The following is a 20,511-nucleotide window of genomic DNA, read 5'->3' on the forward strand; positions in this document are numbered from 1 at the left end:
TGCTGACTTTCCACACAAATAATAAAGTAATCAACAAAGCCATCATGTCTGCATCCCATCAAACATGTCTTCCCTAGAGGCCTGAACAAAGTGGACTTTCAGTGCCTCCCCTGAAGGAGGGTTCTTGTTTTCACAGAAGTTTTGTACTTTCCTATTCTGCTCCTTCTTTGTTTATTTCCACCATAAAGTAATCTATTTTTATTTGAATTAAAGTTTATATCAGAGGGTTGTTTTATTCAGAATGAAATACCTCAATTAACAGTTTACTTTCTGGATTTTTTTGATGTACATCTAGTACAGTAAATGACAGATTGCTGTTTGCTGCAGGATAGTATGGAGGAGCAACACTCGCTTCAGTTCTAAAGATTACTAAATAGAATACCATTTTAATGTTGCAGTCATGCTCTTTGTACTTTTATTTTTTAATATTTTCATATCTTTAATTTAATTTTCAAAAATGGTATTATACATAAAATCAAATGGACAAAACATTTTTTCTAAGATTTATTAAATATACAGTAAAAATAAATGTTCTGTATTATTGCTTCCTTTTTTATATTTGTGCAAAATAGTTTGTATAATGTAAATCTATTAAATATCTACAGTTTTATTCAAAAACTCAATATGAAATGAAAGGAGCAGAGGGGAAAGAGACCATTACAATTCAGAGAGGGATGAGACTTGTAAGAGTTTAAATATCATTTCTTGAATCTTCCACTTAAAGTATGGTTCAGCTAGAAGGAAATGTTACCAGTGTGGCCTACAGCTGTTTGAAATCAGACCAGCATGTCTCCATGCATCGTTCTCCAATGTGTGAAACTGTGTAGCATTAACATATCATAGTAGAGGAGAACCGTTGCTTTTTTAAATATATTTGCTTTGTTTATCTCTTCATATTAGCAGTATTGCAGATATTAGCATTATTTTTCATAGGTCACAGAAGGTGAACACCAATAATAAAATATTGAACCTCACTGTGTTGATTGAACTGCTTGGAAGTACAAAAATAAAATGCTGTTTATGTTGCCCATTTTCTCATTCATTTTTTCTCACTGTTTGCATTCTCTCGTTTGTCAAGGTGAGAGTGGATTCAGTCATGTCTTGAAGCTATTTAAGTCTAAACTAGTAAAGTGGAGCCTTCTAAAACAACGAGTAGTTAAAATACACATTTTCCGTGCAAATAGTAACTACATTTTAATAAAGTAAATATTTAGTAGAGGGCAAACATTTTTAGTCACGTATACTTATTATTCCAAATAATGAAAAGCAATAGAAACTCACCTTTATGTTTAAAAGAAACAAAACAAAAAACGCTTTTTCCCTCACATTCGTGCTTGTCCTGATCCTGCAATGCATTGCATATGAGTGGACATCTGTGTCCACACAGAGCCTTATTGAAGTTAATGAGATTACTCATGTGAGTAATTTGCACATGTGCATAAATTTTGGTCTTGTTGGGAACACGGGAGCTCTTCAGCTTGCCTAGTCGCAGAAAGGAAATTGTACCTTAATTTTGGAAGAGAAAAACTTATTTAAAAAAATAAACATAGCAAAGTGTTTCAGGATATAATGAATGTTGCCTGCAGTATCAGACTTGTTTATGTTCAGTGTTGGATCAGGAGCTGATGATTTGTCAGATATTCAACCTTTAAGCCACTGGTACAATATCCTATAACTCAAACACCGGTCCAGTGCTTAATATAAGCAAGTTCCACGTTGCAGAAAAAAGCACGATAGTAATTAGCATAACTTGATTCTTAACGTCCAGTGCCTTTGGAATCACTTCATGGTGAGTAGTGCAAATACTTTTCAGCACTTGTCCTGGTCCAGCAGTTAGAGCAGGGGTTCTCAAACGGGGGTAGGGGTCCCGAGGTTATTACATGAGGGGAGGGGGTTCACGAGCTGTCAGCCTCCACCCTAAACCGTGCTTCAGCTCCAGCATTTATAATGTTGAATACATTTTAAAGTGTTTTTAATTTATATGGGAAGGGTCACACTCTGAGGCTTGCTATTTGAAAGGGTTCACCAGTACAAAAGTTTGAGAACCACTGAGTTAGAGAATTCTGATTCTTTGAACCACAGATCCTATCAGCAGTCATAATTTTAATACATATTTTATATGTCTAATTTTTGACTAGTTCTGTACTGTAGCATTTCACTTTGTCATTTACTATAGAAGCAGCTCAGGCAGAAAATGTTGAAGAAAATGAAGAACCTTTCATTGCTCCCTTGGGACTGAGTGTACCCCCTGATGTAGAACTGGTATGTGTGTATATTTAATACTGCCTTTATTGCTATAAAGTTTTATAGCCAGGCATAAGGTTTTAACTGCATTTTTCCATTGGCTTTGAGTTAAAATCTACCCAGCTATTTTAAAATTAGTGGGTTAATTTTAACTGACCAAGGTAATACGGAATTAGAACTGTCATATTTTACTTGCTCCATTGGAAGAGTGTAATTTTTGTTGTAATGTGCTTTTAGCATCACTTACAGTATTGATTAAAGTACTCTGGAAGAAAAGGTAATTGTTTTTGTATTTATTTTTAAAATTGCAAAATGTATCCACCAACAAACAAGGTTGTGTGCTTATAAAATGGTAAACTTCTGCAAATTCTTTGAAATAAAAGCATAAAGAACCACATTGATACAATTTTTATTTATCTTCTCATTTGGAACAAAGATAAAACCTTGAGCAAAAATATATTTAAATTCAACTTAATTTACAAAAAAGGGGAAAAAATTAAAATAGGGCTTGCACTAAGTAAGCAAACATGAGCTATAGCCATGTTAGAGAGCACTTCTATGATGGAGTGATGAAAAAATTAATAAATTCTAAGAAATATATTCCTTTATTTTGGGAATATCAGAACCACAGAAGTTTTGTTTTCATTCAGTGTTGTCACCACAGTCCATGCAATGTAATTTTTGAACTTGATACAATTTACTTGTTTTCTATAAAACATAGGCTGAATCAGCTCTTCCTTCTTCATGGAAGTTTGATTTCACTGGAGTGAGGTACCATTGATGGTTGACTACATTTGTAAACGCTTGGAATTCAATATGTTTCATGTTTTATATAAACAGAGATTTTTATGATATAAACTATCCCTATGTATTATAGAATATTTTGAAAATGTTTCTGTGGAATTGCCTCAGCTCAGAGGCAACAGATTACTTAGCAATTCGCTGATGAGATCTTAATTGGCAAAAAGTACTAGAATTCTGCGTAAACACTGTATTACTAGTACAATAAATACTGGAACACACAGTATACCATAGCTTTGCCTTCATATTAGGTATTCATTGAAGGATTTCATCCTGTTTAATGTTGGTATCACGTGGTACATATCAGAGCTATTCATTTAACAGATCTTATAACCTTGTTTTACAATTTGAAATTTTTGTTTTATTAATGTCATGTTTTTTTCCAAAGCTTTCTGTGAAATGTTTATGTAATGAAACTACAGTAGACATATAATAATGTGCCATAAATATATCTTCAATGCAATTGTCTTTGCAGTAGGGTTTCTTTGTTATAAATGTTGGAGGATGAGTTGCTGTCAGCGGTCGAACCCTATTAAATTGTATTTTCCCATTGGTACATTAAGAATAAATCCAGATGAACTACTCTGATCACAATGGAATCGCTTTATTCTGGGTTCTCCATTTCTCTCTCCTTTCAATATCTTTTTTCTCACCTGGTAGACTGCAGTTGTGATACTGCTCTTTGATTTTATGAGGGCATACTGATGGCTGATAATGGTGTGCCTCCAAGGACCCTCTAGAAGTTGCTAGGGTCCTCTCTTAAGTTTGTGACATGTGCCAAGTGTCATCAGTCCATTTATCAAAAAATCCAAGGTTACTATCCAAAATGCAAGTTTTTTATTTTTTCAGAGTTACTGTCAATCCCAAACCCCATTTTTAAAAACACACTTTATTTTACAGGCCAGTAGTACTAATAATCTCAGTAATAAGTTTCCCTGTCAGCATAGCAGTAATTAATTATAGCATATATTTTTCAGTGGCTTGTTCTGAAAGGAATACCATTAACTTTAAATCTAGTGTATTTGGAGAAAGAGTTAAAAATAAGTTTGATACATCTTCTGCCTCCTGCTGATATTTATGGCTTCGATAATATTTTCCTGTTCTGTTTCTCTCGCCTATTGCTGCTCAAAAGGGCCACCAGAGACCAGCTAATTAAATGATTGCATTGCGAAACTGGCTGTACACATAGTTCTGTCAGATACACAAGTAAAGAAACTGATACTGTAGAGAACTTCTTTGCTAACTTTTTTAATTATAATAACCTCAGGTGTTACTTGTAACAGTTGGGGAAAACATTAGACAAAAGCATGATTATTTTTCAAGTTAATAGTTTAATAAAGATTTCAGTAGAAATAAACTTGCCAAAATAAAGATCCTTTGTGTTTACATCACCTTGAAACAAATATTTTTCCACATTTAAACAAATGGTACCAATCTTAATATGGTTTGCCTTAGCTGTTTTGAAATGGAAACTTGCTATGCTCTACTCAGATTTCTGTATCTGTCTGTCTAGTGCAAAAAATGTAAAAACATGAACCATTAATGTGGCATCTAGTTCTTCTTGGGTATCAGTAATTATTTTAATTGTAGAAATTCATCCTGTGTAGTTAAGAAAAATAGACTTAGCCGAGTAGCGAATTAAATAAAGACAGTGAGCAGTACTCTTTATGAAGCATTTCACTTCTTAAATTACGTTCTTGTTCTCCAGATGGTTTGATTTTATTCGGAAGTGTAGGGGGCAGTTTTCATTAGTCCTCACTAGTGGGGGTGAGAATGATGTAGTGCTGTTTAGCTTTATTCCTTGAAAAAAGGCATTCAAACTTTGATAGGTTTGACTGTGGTTGGTTGTGGCAGCACAGAAGAATGGCAGTGCAGAGAACACTGCTCAGATACGATTTCCTGGAGGAAGTCTTGCTACTTAATATCGATCTCTCTCTACCAGTCTAGGACACTATTTGCATACTTCGAGAATGTTGTTAATTGCCTTCAGCAGAAATAATGGTAACTGTGTTGAGAGAGACTAGTAGGAGAAGTTTACAGGAAGGAAACATGGTGAATCTTCAGGGTTTGTTCAGATATGGAAGCTGAAGTAGCTTCTTCCAGATATGGAAGCTCTTCTTTTGTTTTAACTCTAGATAGGCGTCTCACTAATTTACTTAATTGTTCATGGATTGATTGGTAAAATGTGTTCATAAGTATTTTTACTTTGTTCCCATAGCCACCAACTGCAAAAATGCATGCAATTATAGAGCGTACTGCAAATTTTGTGTGCAAGCAGGGAGTTCAATTTGAGATTATGCTGAAAGCCAAGCAAGCCCGCAATTCTCAGTTTGACTTCTTGCGATTCGATCACTACCTCAACCCCTATTACAAACTCGTTCAGAAGGCTATGAAGGAGGGACGATATGCTGCTCCTTCTGAAAACAAAATGGAAGAAAAAAAGAGTAAGTTATTGTTTGATATAAAATGCATGTCTTGATCATGTGTAGTTTTATAAATGTTCTCTGCTTTATTTTGCAAAAATGAGGCAATTACTTGAACTGAAATAAGGCTGGGCCACATGGGAGTTACTACATTCTGTCTATGTAAATTACTCCAGCAGTTTCATTTGGGTAAGGTGGTGATCACTGCCTGTCCTAAACTGTTGTGCATTGCTGCTACACCTCTACCCCGATATAACACCACCCAATATAACACGAATTTGGATATAACGTGGTAAAGCAGCGCTCTGGTGGGGCTGTGTGCTCTGGATCAAACCAAGTTTGATATAACGCAGTAAGATTTTTTTGGCTGCTTATTACCTCAGAAGTGGCTGAATGTCATGGGTACATGATCACTGTATATAGCTTGCTTTTGGATGAAAGTTACTACATGTTTGTAAAAATGCTTTTGTTTGGCTTTCTTTCTGCACCTTTCTGGTAGCATTTGCTTTTTGTAGAATTAATTGCATGATACTGTGTTTTCTAAATCTTGTGCAAATGTAAAAGAACTGAAGTCTTCGTTGAATTATTTATTGATCTTTGTTTCCCAAAAGGGGAATACATTGCGTAGAGGGGGAGCAGGGCAATCACTGAGAAAGCATTCAGCTAATTAGTACACAGGAAATAATGGTTTACTTAATGTTGACAACTTAAAGTTATATGTAGCACCAATATGTGTGAGCTGCAATATTTGCAAGTAAAATTTTAGGAATATGCAAGTAGTACTGTCAAAATAAAATAGTTTAAAAATCTGCCATGCATTCGCGCACCCTCACTCTAATATGGAATGCTTACTCTATGAAGAAGAAAAGAAATAAACAGCCACATTTTATTTTTTTTGGAGTGCTGGCATGTTAATAGGACAATATGCTGTCGTCCTATAACAGAGATTGTTACAGTGCCTCAGGACAAAGGAAGTCTGCTTTTACAGCAAAATAATTTTTAAAAATCTCTAAAGGGAGAACATTTTATATTATTCAGATCTAAGAGCCGCTGTGGTCTTGGAGCACCTGTAATAAATTCTGTTTGCTTCTAAAGTCTATTAGTCCATTGGAAAATTACTTCATTCAACTAAATATTAGTCTTAATTTGATAGCTAACCATGCTTGTTTGTGTCTCTCGTTTTTAGTAGTCTACCTGTAAGACAGTAAATAGTTTTAAGACTTCAGTTTGTCCAATAGATTAATAATTTATGATAGCCAGTAATGCTACTGTGCCTCTTCTGTTTTAACCCTTTTTTCAGGGTTTAATAATCTGTAGCCATGGGCTTGGCCTACACTGTTGAAAAAACTTAAAACATAAAGCCTTCAACTACATATGCAAGTGAGAGTGGAAATTTACTTGCACATAAATTTCATTTGAACTTAAACTTCTATAAATTATGCTTGTTCAAATATGTATGCATCTGTCTGGCATTATGTAAATAATGCCAACTTTTAAATGGTCACGAGAACATTTTAATAGTATTGTGTAATAGTTTAGTTTGTCAAGATTCATTAGGCTTTTCATTTTTGTTCTGTAGCTGTTACTAAAAATAAAAGGAGATACAAAATACCAGATTTAAAGAACTGAAAGTTCATTCACACATTAGAATTTCTGTAGGTTATTCCTTGAATTACTGAGTTTCTTAAAGCCATAGCTTCTAACGGTGTTCAAAATTAACTCTATTCCTGCTCCCTTTCTCCCTACTTGACGCCTCTTAAAATGGCAAGAGAGAGAAATCAAACTAAAATCCCCCCTCTAAACATTGGCTTTTATGCAGATTCAAAAGTTAACTCTGATGAAGAGGAGGATGACGATGATGAAGATGGCAACTACCTGCATCCGAGTCTCTTTGCCTCAAAAAAGTGCAATAGACTTGAAGAGCTTATGAAGGTAAGCCATCTGGAGAATGGACTGTCTTTTGTTCTGTTTGTAGAGTATAAATCAGAATGGGTTCCTTATCCATGACTTGGGTTCCAAGGTGCTACTGTAATACAAATTACTACTACTAATAAAAGGTATTTGACCATATTAAAACTATGGTTCTAGGTTGTAATGCTTCAAGTTGCAATTTCTGATTTGTATCCGGTACAGTCTTTGTAATGCCATACTTCCCTTGCTTTGTTAACACAGCTGGAAAAAATAGAGCCTACATATTGGTAAAAACTTTAGAATATATAACTTTTGTGCTTTAGTTTTCCTGCCTCATGCTTTCTTAATTTCCTGGACACCCTAGCTAATTGCCAAGATTAGTAGTTTGAATAGTTAGTTCTATTCACTGACAACCAGCCTTCTCCTCTATTTTGTTTTATTGTGAAGTAGTTATGCTGAAATTGTGACATACTTTTAATGACAAAAATCTTGTGTCTTAAGCACAAGGTCGAGCAGTGCAAGAAGCTGGGTTGTGAAGGAGAAACTTCTCAATCACAGATCTGCTGCAGTATCAGTGTTGATTTAGAAATTATTGGGAAAAAATTGCTTTTTATTTTCAAGTTAGGTTTGCCCTATTAGGAAAATAGTTTAACATTTATTTCCTGATCACTTGAATAAAAAAATCCTACGTGAATCCTGACATGTAAATTATATTATTTTTAGCAGTCTACTTTTATCTTTGAGGTGGTCTGGCTTTGAATACACCTTTTTCTGTTGCATAACAATAAAGCATTGTTTCCATATTAACTATATATCAGCGATAAACAGTTCTTTAAGAGATCTTGTCTCTCTTAATGTTTTCTTTTTACACTTAAATAGAATCCTAGTATCTAATGATAGTTTAATTGAATGACATTTTGACAATTAAGTGTTGTCTATTTATTTTTACAAGATTGTTAAGCATTTTTGTTTCCTGTATTTATTCAAGATACCTTGCTAATGGTAATGGCATAAACAGCTATAAGAATGTAATGGAGACTAATCTTTCACTTATTTTTGAGGATGTTTAAGGGGAATGGTAAAAATGCTAATTGGCCAATAATAAAAAACATTGGCTGGAATGATTTAGTTGGTGTTGGTCCCGCTTTGAGCAGGGGATTGGACTAGATGACCTCCTGAGATCTCTTCCAATCCTCATATTCTATAGAAATACCTCATATTTTCACAAAACCCACCATTGATATTTAGTGCTAGCTTTGATAGCATGTTACTTGTAAGGCAGCTACAGAATTCCTCATCTTACAGATTTATTTAAAAATGTACAAATACAGAAACTCCTCACTTAAAGTCTTCCCAGTTAACGTTGTTTCTTTGTTACGTTGCTGATCAATTAGGGAACATGCTCATTTAAAGTTGTGCAATGCTCCCTTCTAATGTCGTTTAGCGGCTGCTTGCTTTGTCCATTGCTTGCAGGAAGAGCAGCTCGTTGCAGCTAGTTGCACCACCTCAAGCAAACTTCACACTCATCATAGCTGTGAACAGTATTAAATTGTTTAAAACACATACTATTTGTATATATAATATATAGTTCTTTGTCCGGAGAAAAAAATTTCCCTGGAACCTACCCTAACCTCTCGCGCGCCCCCCCTCTCCCCCTCCATTTACATTAATTCTTATGGGGAAATTGGCTTCGCTTGACATTGTTTCACTTAGTCACATTTTTCAGGAACATAACTACAACATTAAGCGAGGAGTTACTGTATGCTGTTTTGTCATTCTTATTGCTCACTTCAGGTATGCTTTTGTGATAAATCTAACACTTTTCAGCAGGTTTCTAGTCAGGGTGACATAAAAGGTATAAAGGATAGACCTTTAATGTGTAAGAGATCCATTCAGACTTGTGTTCCGAACACTGTGTCGTTATTTCTCTAAAGCATAACAGTGAGGCATTCTGAAGTCATTGGGGGAAGGGGGTGTTATATTGCTGTTCTTCATCCTCAAATTCAGAAGTTCTAAATGCTTGTAGTTAAAATTGTTGATCGAGTGTTACATTGATGTCATTACAATTTCTGCAGCCTTTAAAAGTGGTGGATCCTGATCATCCACTTGCAGCACTTGTCCGCAAAGCTCAGTCTGACAATAACTCATCTACCCCACAATCAGCAGATGGTGCAGCCATACAGACATCACAGGTGGACTATCCTGCAGATTGTAAGTACATTGTGATACAAAGATTATAGTAAATGTGAGAATTGTCCTCTTTATAGATGAAAGTAATGAGAGGTGATAGTATTGATATATCTTTCCAGATGGATAGTCCTTTTATCTAAGGACTGGTAACTTTCCAGTGTAAGTTTTACACCAAGAACATTATTTTTCTGGTGTCTTAATTAAGCCTTGAAGAGGTTCTGTTTGTTTTTATTTTGAGAGAAAATGGAATTTCTTTTATACCATATAATTCCAGCAGTCACAAATCCAGTACCTGTACCTGATTTCCTAGGGAGTGTGGGCATATGGAATCTCAAGATCAAGCCCCATGCTTTCTTGCACTGCCATATAGTTGGTAGTAATTTATCTTGGGATCGCTTAATAATGAACAGAAATTACTTGGATTTATACTAGGTCCGTAGTATATGCAGATGGGTGTCTAGTAGGAATGAAACAAAACTGTCTTTAATGCATTCAGTATGAAGTACACTAGCAATATTGCACATATATATAAGTTATGCCATCAGTGTTTTAAACTTCCCATCCTTGGGTGCTCACATAGTAACAATAGAAAGAAATGCCTCTTCCCACCTCTGGACACTTCCATTCCATGGTTTCATCACTCCCTAATTGAGGTCACTCCGGTCCACTTCATTCTGTGTAGAATTGACTAATGCATTTGAAACTACAGCTTATTTAGTGTCCACCAAATTGCTTTCTGGACAAGAAAGACCAACATGAATATCTCAGACCAGGCCTCCTGTGAGCTTCTCAAGCTCAGTGTCCAATTCCAGATTCAGTTCAAAGTTCTGGTGCTACTCCACAACAAGTACTCCACTGGGTTGAGGCCTACTTATTTTAGAGACAGATGAACCTATTGAGAGAGACTGAATGCTCTGTTAATTGCTGATGATTGAATCAGAAATGGTCAGTCTTCATGCCGTCTCAGTTGCTGATATGTGCCAGTTCCATTTCCTTGTCTATCGCTCTTACCAGAGGACAGATTTCAAGGAGATTCAGAGGACGGTTAATGTTGTAAGATCAATCATGGTACTAAATTTGAGGTTATACAAAACTCTCGGAGTTCATAACCTTCTGTGCATGTTACTATTTCTTCCAAACTCAAAATGAGAACCACAGTAGATGTTAAAAACAATGTACTTGTGCCACTAACAGGATACCCATTCCGTGCTGCTGTGCTTCATGATGATCTGGTGGACAGTCTCAGAGAACATCTGATAGGTGTACAGTTTTCTCATCCTTCTGCTAGTCTTGTCACAAATGCATCTGCAACTGCTATTTTTTGATTGGCTAAACTAATCAGTTTGCTCAGAACATCCCAAAATGCAGTGACTGATTGTCCACATGACCCAACTTGTTCAGTGCCTCCTAGCATAAATTTCAAGTGATTATCCTGGGAAGTATAAGCAGTACAATTTTTTTGAAATCTGTGCCTGAATAAGAGGCTTTATAAATAAGAAATAAGATCTCTTTTGAGCCTGGGAAATGGAAAACTTTGAGAAAGTAAGTTATTTATTTTGAACGTATCTATGAACAGGGAATTAGAACCTGTGAAGTGTTTTCTGTATTACCTATCTCTCTTGATCACCTTTTGTCCGTAAGTGGGACAAGATTCATCAGCTGAGAACCAGAGAATTGGCACTATGTCAAGTTTTACCTCTCCAGTTTTCTGCTCATTTGCCACCATAAAAACAACCAACCCTTGCTTGTCTCCCTGTAGAAACATTCTAGTTTGGAAAGGACAAATAATATCATTCATGGTCTTCCTTATGGAACTCACTTTTTATCAGAATAGTGCAGATGTTTGTGAATGTGGCACAGCTTGTTAACTACAGTCAACTACTATGATATATATATATAAGCCTGTGGTGATTTAGGATCTGCCAAGTTTGCAATGTGGGATTCTTTGTTGAAAGGTTGTTCAGTGTATTAGGGTGAAACTACAAAATAGTCTACCTTTGAGCATGCAGCATGTATAACTATCTTACACGTAAATGCTGTTGTTATTGTGTACCATGTTCTTTGTGCTGTGCTTTTGAATGGTTTTGAAAAGGATTAAGTATTGATTTTGCTAAAGGAATCAGTGTGTGAAACACTGCATAAGGTTCTTTGTGTTTTGGGTTTATTTTGGTTATGGGTTTGGGGTTTGTTTGTTTGTTTTTTATTTTCCCCACCCTCAACTTCCAAAAATATGGCTTTGGAGAAGAATTAGTTAATTTGCTTTCACTTTTAGGGTAACTCCTCAAGAAATACTACTGTAAATGCACTCTGGCAGCACTTTAATGCCAGCAAGCCTCATTAAATACTTGGCTCATTATGCTTGGTTTCCCTCTTTGATATATTGTATAGATTTAAAGAAAGCAGCTCTAACCATGGGTTGTATATGGGCATTGACTCCATCTTCCTATGATCAGTCTACATTTCAATAGACCAAATGCACAGAGTTGCTGCCTAAATGACTTCAAGCTTTTATCAAATGAACTACAGCAGGTTTAAATAATTTCTGAAGTGTTTTAGTGATCATCATGTAACTTGGTCTTTCTTGGTAGTAAAAATTATCTGGTAAATTATTCAAAAAGGGCATAAAATTAATTTAAATTAAAATTATTTATATTTATAAATCCCCATCCAACTTGAGAGAAATAAAACCACCAATTAAAAAAGAAAATAGCAAGGTCTTAATAGTAATTTTGGATGATTGCACTTCATATTACCTTTTTCTTACAAAATGGCCTTTTCTCTTTATCTCAAAATAGCATGGAAATAAAAAAGGTCCAGCAAAAGGTGATTCTCTCCTAGGAGAGACTTTAAAAGTGAAGTCAAGTTAGAATGCAGAGCAGTAGGAGATAAAATAGAGTGGTGGTATAAACTATATAACTAAAGAGAAAGCATTATTCATTTCTGTGATAAATGGAAGACTAAGAAAGGATATGATGAAACTGAAGCATCAAAATTAAAATGTGTAAATAGAATAATAGTTTGATGCAATATAATATTAACTTGCGGAACTTGGTGTTGCAGGATACTGTTGAAGGGGATAGTTTTAATCTGAAAACAGGAGTACATATAGGAATAGGCATAGCATAAATTGTTGCACTAACTAGAACTAAATTACAAAGGGCTCTTCTTCTTCATATTTCTGACAACAAAATGATCTCTTGAGTGTCTCTTCGTGGCATGATATTGCTCAGTTATGTGTATTAGTGGTTAGTGACAGTTAAGAAAAACTGTTTTTGGCAGTATCCTAGTAATGCATTCTGGTGATTGCCCTGTTAACTTGGGTTACTGTAATGTCATACTAATGTTAAAGCCTGTTAAGGCATGACTATTGTTTTCTTGATTAAGATTTTATAACTAAAGCTGTGTGTTGCATTTTTTTCAAGGGGTTTATAGTGCACTCTTGGTGGTTATTCTTTCAGACCCTGATCTTGCCGTTGACAACATTCAACAGCCCGGCGCTCATGCAAAGCATTAATTTAAACATTGATCCTTAACGGACTTAATTGTTTTGCTTTAAAATGGTGCAAGCATTTTTTAACCACCTGGGGCAAACAGTGTACTTCTATCTTATTGCTTAAAGTTTGTGAGTTGTAATTTGTCTAGATTTTGTCTGCTTTTGGAAGCTGACAACCCTTCAGCTTGTTGATGCCATCACTTAGTAAAGAACCTTTTGGATAAATGTCTTAGCAAGCTGAGCCAGTCCTATGCAAGCTGCATTTAAACTGCAAATCTGTAGGCTGTTAATAACTTTATATTTCTTTTTTGGGCATTAGCTAATAATTAGTTACTTTCTAAGACCTTGCTGCATTTGGTAGTTGGGAGAATTCAAATTTCCACAATATCTATATTAAAATCATCCACAGTTCTTGCACAGTATTCATTGACACAGTCATTGGACCAAATTAAGCTCCTGTGTAAGAGGATAGAGGTTTCCTTGAAGTGAAAGGGAGATGTGCCCCTTTATGTGTAGAGGATCCATTGTAGAGTTTTTCTAATCTTCATTTAAAATGTTTGCTTTGTAGTAAGTAGATAGGTATAAAATATTTGGGTAGGGCAAAGTAAAGGGTAAATGGGTTACCTAGGGAGGTGGTGGAATATTCATCCTTATAGGTTTTTAAGGCTTGGCTTGACAAAGCCCTGGCTGGGTTGATTTAGTTCGTGTTGGTCCTGCTTTGAGAAAAGGTTTGGACTAGATGAGCTCCTGCAACCCTAATCTTCTATGATTCTATGAAAGGCTAGAAATTTGAAGGAAATTTGTCTGCTTCCACAACTCAGTGGTAAGAAATTGAACATCTGTCTTTCTACTTTATGATGCATAAAAAAGCCATTGCAAATTTTTCTTATTGGGGGATAGAGTTTGAGAGGAATATTGAGGGTTGGGTTTTTTTACATTAGAAAGTCAGATGGTGTCCAATTTGAGTATTCTTTGACTGTGGTGGTTTATGTGATAATACAAGATAATCTATGGACGTTTTCTGCAATCCATTAAATAAATCTGAATATGTCATGAAGGATGACATGATTGTTTCATGCTATCTACACAGTAACATCATGGTAATTTAGGATGGGTCATATCTGTGACTAGTGGTTGATGTTTCTAGAGAGGACTGAATCAGCATCCAAAACAGTTGAATCCAAAACTGGAAGTTCATTTTGATGACAGCATTCAGGCTCAAGTCTTTAATACAAGCCTAGCTAGGTGTCTGGTGAATTCATTGCCTTGAGCTGATTCCTTGTGGCCTACATTCTCAAAAGAGTGGGTAGTGATTTGGGGAGATTTAATTTTGAGACATAGACTCATAAACTCATAGGTCAGAAGGGACCAATATGATCATCTAGTCTGACCTCCTGCACAAGGCAGGCCACAGAACCCTACCCATCCACTTTTATAACAACCCCTAACCCAGGACTGAGTTATTGAAATCCTCAAAATTGGTTTGAAGACCTCAAGCTGCAGAGAATCCACCAGCAAGCGACCCATGCCCCACGCTGCAGGGGAAGGCGAAAAACCTCCAGGGCCCCTGCCAATCCGCCCTGGAGGAAAATTCCTTCCCGACCCCAAATATGGCAATCAGCTAAAGCCTGAGCATGTGGGCAAAACTCACCAGCCAGCACCCAAGAAGGAATTCTCTGTAGTAACTCAGTTCCCATCCCATCCAACATCTCCCCACAGACCATTGAGCAGACTTATCTGGTGATAATCCAAGATCAATTGCCCAAATTAAACTATCCTATCATAACATCCCCTCCATATACTTATCAAGCTTAGTCTTAAAGCCAGATAAGTCTTTTGCCCCCACTACTTCCCTCGGAAGGCTGTTCCAGAACTTCACTCCCCTAATGGTTAGAAACCTTCATCTAATTTCAAGTCTAAACTTCCTAATATCCAGTTTGTACCCATTCGTCCTCGTGCCTACATTAGTACTAAACTTAAATAATTCCTCTCCCTCCCTACCGTTAACCCCCCTGATATATTTCTATAGAGCAAGCATATCCCCCCGCAGCCTTCTTTTGGCCAGGCTAAACAAGCCAAGCTCTTTGAGTCTCCTTTCATAAGGCAGGTTTTCCATTCCTCGGATCATCCTAGTAGCCCGTCTCTGGACCTGTTCCAGTTTGAATTCATCCTTCTTGAACATGGGACACCAGAACTGCACACACTACTCCAGATGGGGTCTCACCAGCGCCTTATATAATGGTACTAACACCTCCTTATCCTTGCTGGAAATACCTCGCCTGATGCATCCTAAAATCGCATTTGCTTTTTTAACAGCCGTATCACATTGGCGGCTCATATCACATTGGCGGCTATCAAGCAGTACCCCAAAGTCCTTCTCCTCTGTCGCTTCCAACCAATGCGTCCCCAACGTATATCTAAAATTCTTATTATTAATCCCTAAGTGCATGACCTTGAACTTTTCACTATTGTATTTCATCCTATTACTATTACTCCAGTTTACAAGGTGGTCCAGATCTTCCTGAATAGTATCCCTGTCCTTCTCCGTGTTAGCAATACCCCTCAGCTTTGTGTCATCTGCAAACTTTATTAGCACATTCCCGCTCTTTGTGCCAAGGTCAGTAATAAAAAGGTTAAATAAGATTGGTCCCAAAACCGATCCTTGAGGGACTCCACTAGTAACCTCCTTCCAGCCTGACAGTTCACCCTTCAATACGACCTGCTGGAGTCTCCCCTTTAACCAGTTCCTTATCCACCTTACAACTTTCATATTCATCCCCATCTTTTCCAATTTAACTAACAGTTCCCCATGTGGAACCGTGTCAAACACCTTACTAAAATCGAGGTAAATTAGATCTACCGCATTTCCTTTATCTAAGTAATCCGTCACCTTCTCAAAGAAGGAGATCAGATTGGTTTGGCACGATCTACCTTTAGTAAATCCATGTTGCAATTCGTTCCAATTACCATTGACCTCTATGTCCTTAACTACTTTCTCCCTTAAATTTTTTTCCAAGACCTTACATACTACAGACGTCAAGCTAACAGGCCTATAATTACCCGGATCACTTTTATTCCCTTTCTTAAAAATAAGAACTACATTAGCAATTCTCCAGTCGTACGGCACAACCCCCGAGTTTATCGATTGCTTAAAAATTCTCGCTAATGGGCTCGCAATTTCATGTGCCAGTTCCTTTAATATCCTCAGATGGAGATTGTCCGGGCCCTCCGATTTTGTCTCATTAAGCTGTTCAAGTTTGGCCTCTACCTCAGTTGCGATAATATCCACCTCCATATCCACATTCCCGCTTATCATCCCTCCATCTTAAAGGGTCCTAATGTTTAGAAGGCAAGTGCTTAGCATTCCTTAAATATATGGTCCCTTTCAGCTGTTTTGGGTTTAAGCAAATGGAAACTGAGGCACTCAAAATGCCAGTTATGCTTAAATATGTCATTTTCTATAGTTCATTTTCTTCAGCTCTCTAAGCAAGCATATTTTAAATGGCTGAGCGGTTGAGGTGAGTTATTCATACAAATAGTTCTGTCAAATGCGTCTTTTAAAGGGAGGAGCATTGGAAGATTTGTTTCACAGTAAAGCGGCTCTTTTGCTCATTAGTGAGTTGAATTTTGTACAGGTTGGAAGTTTATTTTGCAATTTTCAGATCTACCAAAAGCAAAGTACAGTGTACGTGATGAAACGAGATGGTCTAGAGACCTTAAATGAGCCTCTCTCGAGATTAAATAAGGAAGTAGGCAAGTAACAGACTGCAGGGGTATTCTAGATTTGCTAATTGTTAGAAAAGAATTTTTTTCCTGTGATTGGTTTTTGGTACTTATACTTTCAAGATCCAGCTGTCATAATTGCTACTTAACAAAGGCAGAACATAGCAGTGGCTTTTCCGTAAATGTAGGGGGAAAAAAGGAACATTTTTGTTTTTTATAATTTTTTCCCATGTAAATGACATGTTTGTTATGGTGTGGAGAATATATTATATGTGCTTGTGCTTAAAAGTTATATGTTAAAAAGGTGGTGATAGGACTAATTGGGGAATTTTGTTACAATTATGTCCTTCCATGTATAAACATTGAATCTGTTTGGCTCTATCTGTACAGAATAGGTTTCTATCTTGTCTATCAGTAATTTAGCTTAGTAAATTGCAGTGCAGTACAATTTGTTTTTTCTTCAAGACACATTCAAGAATTTGATGATAAATTTTAGAATCGCATCCCTCAGAAGCAAAACAGTAACAGCTATAAATTTTTCTGTATATTGTTGTCTCAATATCTTCTAAACACGATGGCCAGGTAGTCAACCTTTTGCTCATCTATAGAAGCGAAGTTCCTCAGTGGTGATTTAGTACCAGTAAATTCAGTGTATTTAAGATGCTGAATGTGAATCTTTTTTCTCTTGCTATTTTGTTACTGTAAGGGAATATCTGGAGATGTGATAGGCTCTCTGCTAAATCAGTCATTCTATTAAGCAGGGATGGGAGAAGTCAGATAATTAGATAATCAAGAAATGCACCAATCTTTCCATATACAGAGTATTGGCTGTTAAACGTTGGTCATAATTTTCAAATCTGTATCAAGTTCTAAAAATTTACACATACTCCTGTTTGTATTTTGCAGAGTTTTTACTAAGTCACATCTGAAATTATTGCATGGACTTTTTTTCTGTTCCATTGTTTAAATTTTATGAATATTGCTGCATAGTAATTGATAGAATGCATGTTTAAAGTCAGATAAAGATTTAAACTACAATTTTGAATTTTGGGAATGTGAAATCATTGCACTGAATTTCCTTGGTTTCTAAATCTGTTAAGCAACATGACCAGCCTTTGATAAATCATTAGCTAAAAGGTGTATCGTTCTTACTACAGTTCTTTGTGCGTATTATGAGTAAAGGTTTGGGTAAACGAGAGGGGAAGGATTGTAGAATTTCAAAAACTAGACATTGCAATTTTCCGTGGTAAAATAAAGAACCTCACGGAATCACAGGAACCTCTTGAATTAAAACCCTATTGAGCTAGATGGAGGTAGTTCATTTTTCCCTGCATTTGTGGAAAACCACCTTATAGAAGAACCTGGGCAGTTCTCCTGTACAGGCATGGGGCAGTGTATGAGGAGCCTGATACGCTCCCTGCATTGAAGTGAAATCAACTGTGTGGGGGTTTCATTGTTGTCAAAGATGGGAATTGAAGGCCTGCTGAATTGAAGGTTCCTTATGCTTATACCATGTGCATTTACCTGTAGGCATCTCTCTCAAGTTGAAGCCCTTGTTCTCTTTTCTGTACTTCAGAGATAACCTCTTTGATCTGAGAGACAAGTCTAGTGCAGCTATTACCATTCCTGTGTTGCTTCGTTATGGAGATTGCATCTTGAGTTGCCATGTTTACCCCCCAATTCTCTTTTGAGACTATTTGGCTTCCACTGGATGCCATTTCTTTTGCAATACCCGTTTGTTTATTCCTTGGTGCAAGGCAGAATGCAAGGGACAGCTGTGGTAATTCCACTGTTAGATTTTAAATATGGGTGAAATACAGGGCTCATGAAAATGAAGCTTTTGAAGACCTGACTTTACAAGTATGTGCCATTCAAACTTCCTACACAGGTCTATTGAAGCATCTCAACTTTAGTGTACAGTATCACTACTTTTCTAGTCCTGAGCCTTTCTAGACCAGCCCTTCACCCAACCATCGTACATTTTGCTTTGAATAGAGACTTGAGATAAGCTTAAACTCTCTCTCCAGGTCTGAACATCTCTGAACTTTGTCCTCTCTACTGTAGAGAAAAATCCACTGGCAATGGGATGAGACTAACCAATTTATTATCACAACTGAAAATTATGCTGTTCATAACTAAACACCAGTGGCACATTCAGCTGGTGTTTAGTTAGGAACAGCAGTGGTACATTCAGCTGATGTTTCATAAATGAGGGATTCATACATCTATAACTAATAGAATAACACATTAACAGCTGTGAATTTTGTATTTTTTGTCTCTTGAGGATGAAATTATAATTTTGTTGTGCCACTGGCACATATGAATTATGCAGGCTTTTGCAGCCCATGATAGTGAGGCTATAAGCTAATGCTGAAGTATTCTAAATGGACAGTTCTCTGTAAGGCATATTCCAGCTACAACCAAAAACCCTGGCAAACTTCAGTGTTTCAGGTTTTGTGCATGCATATATAGTTTTTAAGCTAATTAATTGGGCAAATTGTTTCTTATTCTACATGACTGGATACAGATTAAATTGTAACTTTAAGTCCAAAAGTTTGTAATGCAACTATATCTTTAATATTAAAAGGAGGGAAATTGATTAACCAGGCAACCTGGATTTTTGGCAGTTTATGTAAACTAACATTTTACTTGTCCTGGGTAATCTGGAAAGATTCATTAATCTTTTTTTCTAAAAGTATTTAGAAATACGTAAACCTTTACTAGAACTTTTCTGTATTAAAATTAATTTTACTCTACTAGTACCTCTCTGATTAATATTCTAATTTTCTTTCCTCAAATTAAAGAAGCTGATTTTGAGTATAAAATACAGATTATTTTTCCTAATATTTACAGTGCACACATGGTTTTAATTTAGCTAAACCTTGTAAAGTATTAACTTTCATGAAGAAGAAAAGCAGGCTAACATGCAATTTATGTGCCTTTAGTGGTTCACTTCATTGCTCGTGCCTCTTTGGTTTCCGGTTGGCCTTGGATGTATTCTGATGCCACGTTCAATATGTCTGTCTCATTTAACCTAAATGTGTTGATGTGAACCATATTCCATTTCCTATACCAGAAAAATAAATAAAACATTACTTGATTTGAAATATGAATCAGTGACATTCTAGTTACCGTAGCAGTGCAGAAAATCTGTTGTGTTTTTTTTTTTACCATGTGCTTTTTCTTCAAACTTCCTGAACTGTTGATCTTAAAACAAATGGGTTTTTTTGGATTTCTTTATAGCAACAGTGGCAGCCATGTATTACAGTTACTATATGCTACCCGATGGAACCTATTGCCTGGCACCTCCACCCCCAGGAATAGATGTTGCTACCTATTACAGTGCACTGCCTGCAGGGATGACTGTATCAAGCACTACAGGAGTAACATCAGTACCTCCACCTCCTGGTACTACACCTCCACCTCCCCCAGATACAACTGATTCCAGTAGTGGGTTAACTTCTACTACGCCTGCTCCAAGGTACCATACTTTCATGTTATATGTATGTTTCATATATTCAGCTTGAAAAAATATTGTTTTTTAAGCAATGAAAGTTTAATTTTAGTTTCACCAATGTAATGGAATGCCTCTTATTGACAGTATCTAGGGGCGATGGTTAGTTCATAGTTTGGATCAGATGTGGTCAGGAACACACTACAAATGCATTATAAATTCCTAGAAATGTAATTATTACCATACACAAAATCCATTTAAAATATTAAATG

At 36.3% G+C, this 20,511-nt stretch overlaps 1 protein-coding gene across 10 annotated transcripts in view; it reads left to right on the forward strand.

Annotated features, from left to right (window-relative positions):
• Positions 1-20,511, forward strand: part of SFSWAP (splicing factor SWAP) — a 91,350-nt gene that overhangs the window by 9,293 nt on the left and 61,546 nt on the right. For all 10 annotated transcript variants that reach the window (XM_030583109.1, XM_030583106.1, XM_030583107.1 and 7 more), the window contains exons 4-8: positions 2,177-2,262; positions 5,264-5,489; positions 7,288-7,400; positions 9,455-9,590; positions 20,029-20,266. In XM_030583109.1, the coding sequence (XP_030438969.1) occupies positions 2,177-2,262; positions 5,264-5,489; positions 7,288-7,400; positions 9,455-9,590; positions 20,029-20,266 (799 nt within the window). The remainder of the gene's footprint in view (positions 1-2,176; positions 2,263-5,263; positions 5,490-7,287; positions 7,401-9,454; positions 9,591-20,028; positions 20,267-20,511) is intronic.

The sequence above is a fragment of the Gopherus evgoodei genome, chromosome 13 (genome assembly GCF_007399415.2).
Source record: "Gopherus evgoodei ecotype Sinaloan lineage chromosome 13, rGopEvg1_v1.p, whole genome shotgun sequence".
NCBI lineage: Eukaryota > Metazoa > Chordata > Testudines > Testudinidae > Gopherus > Gopherus evgoodei.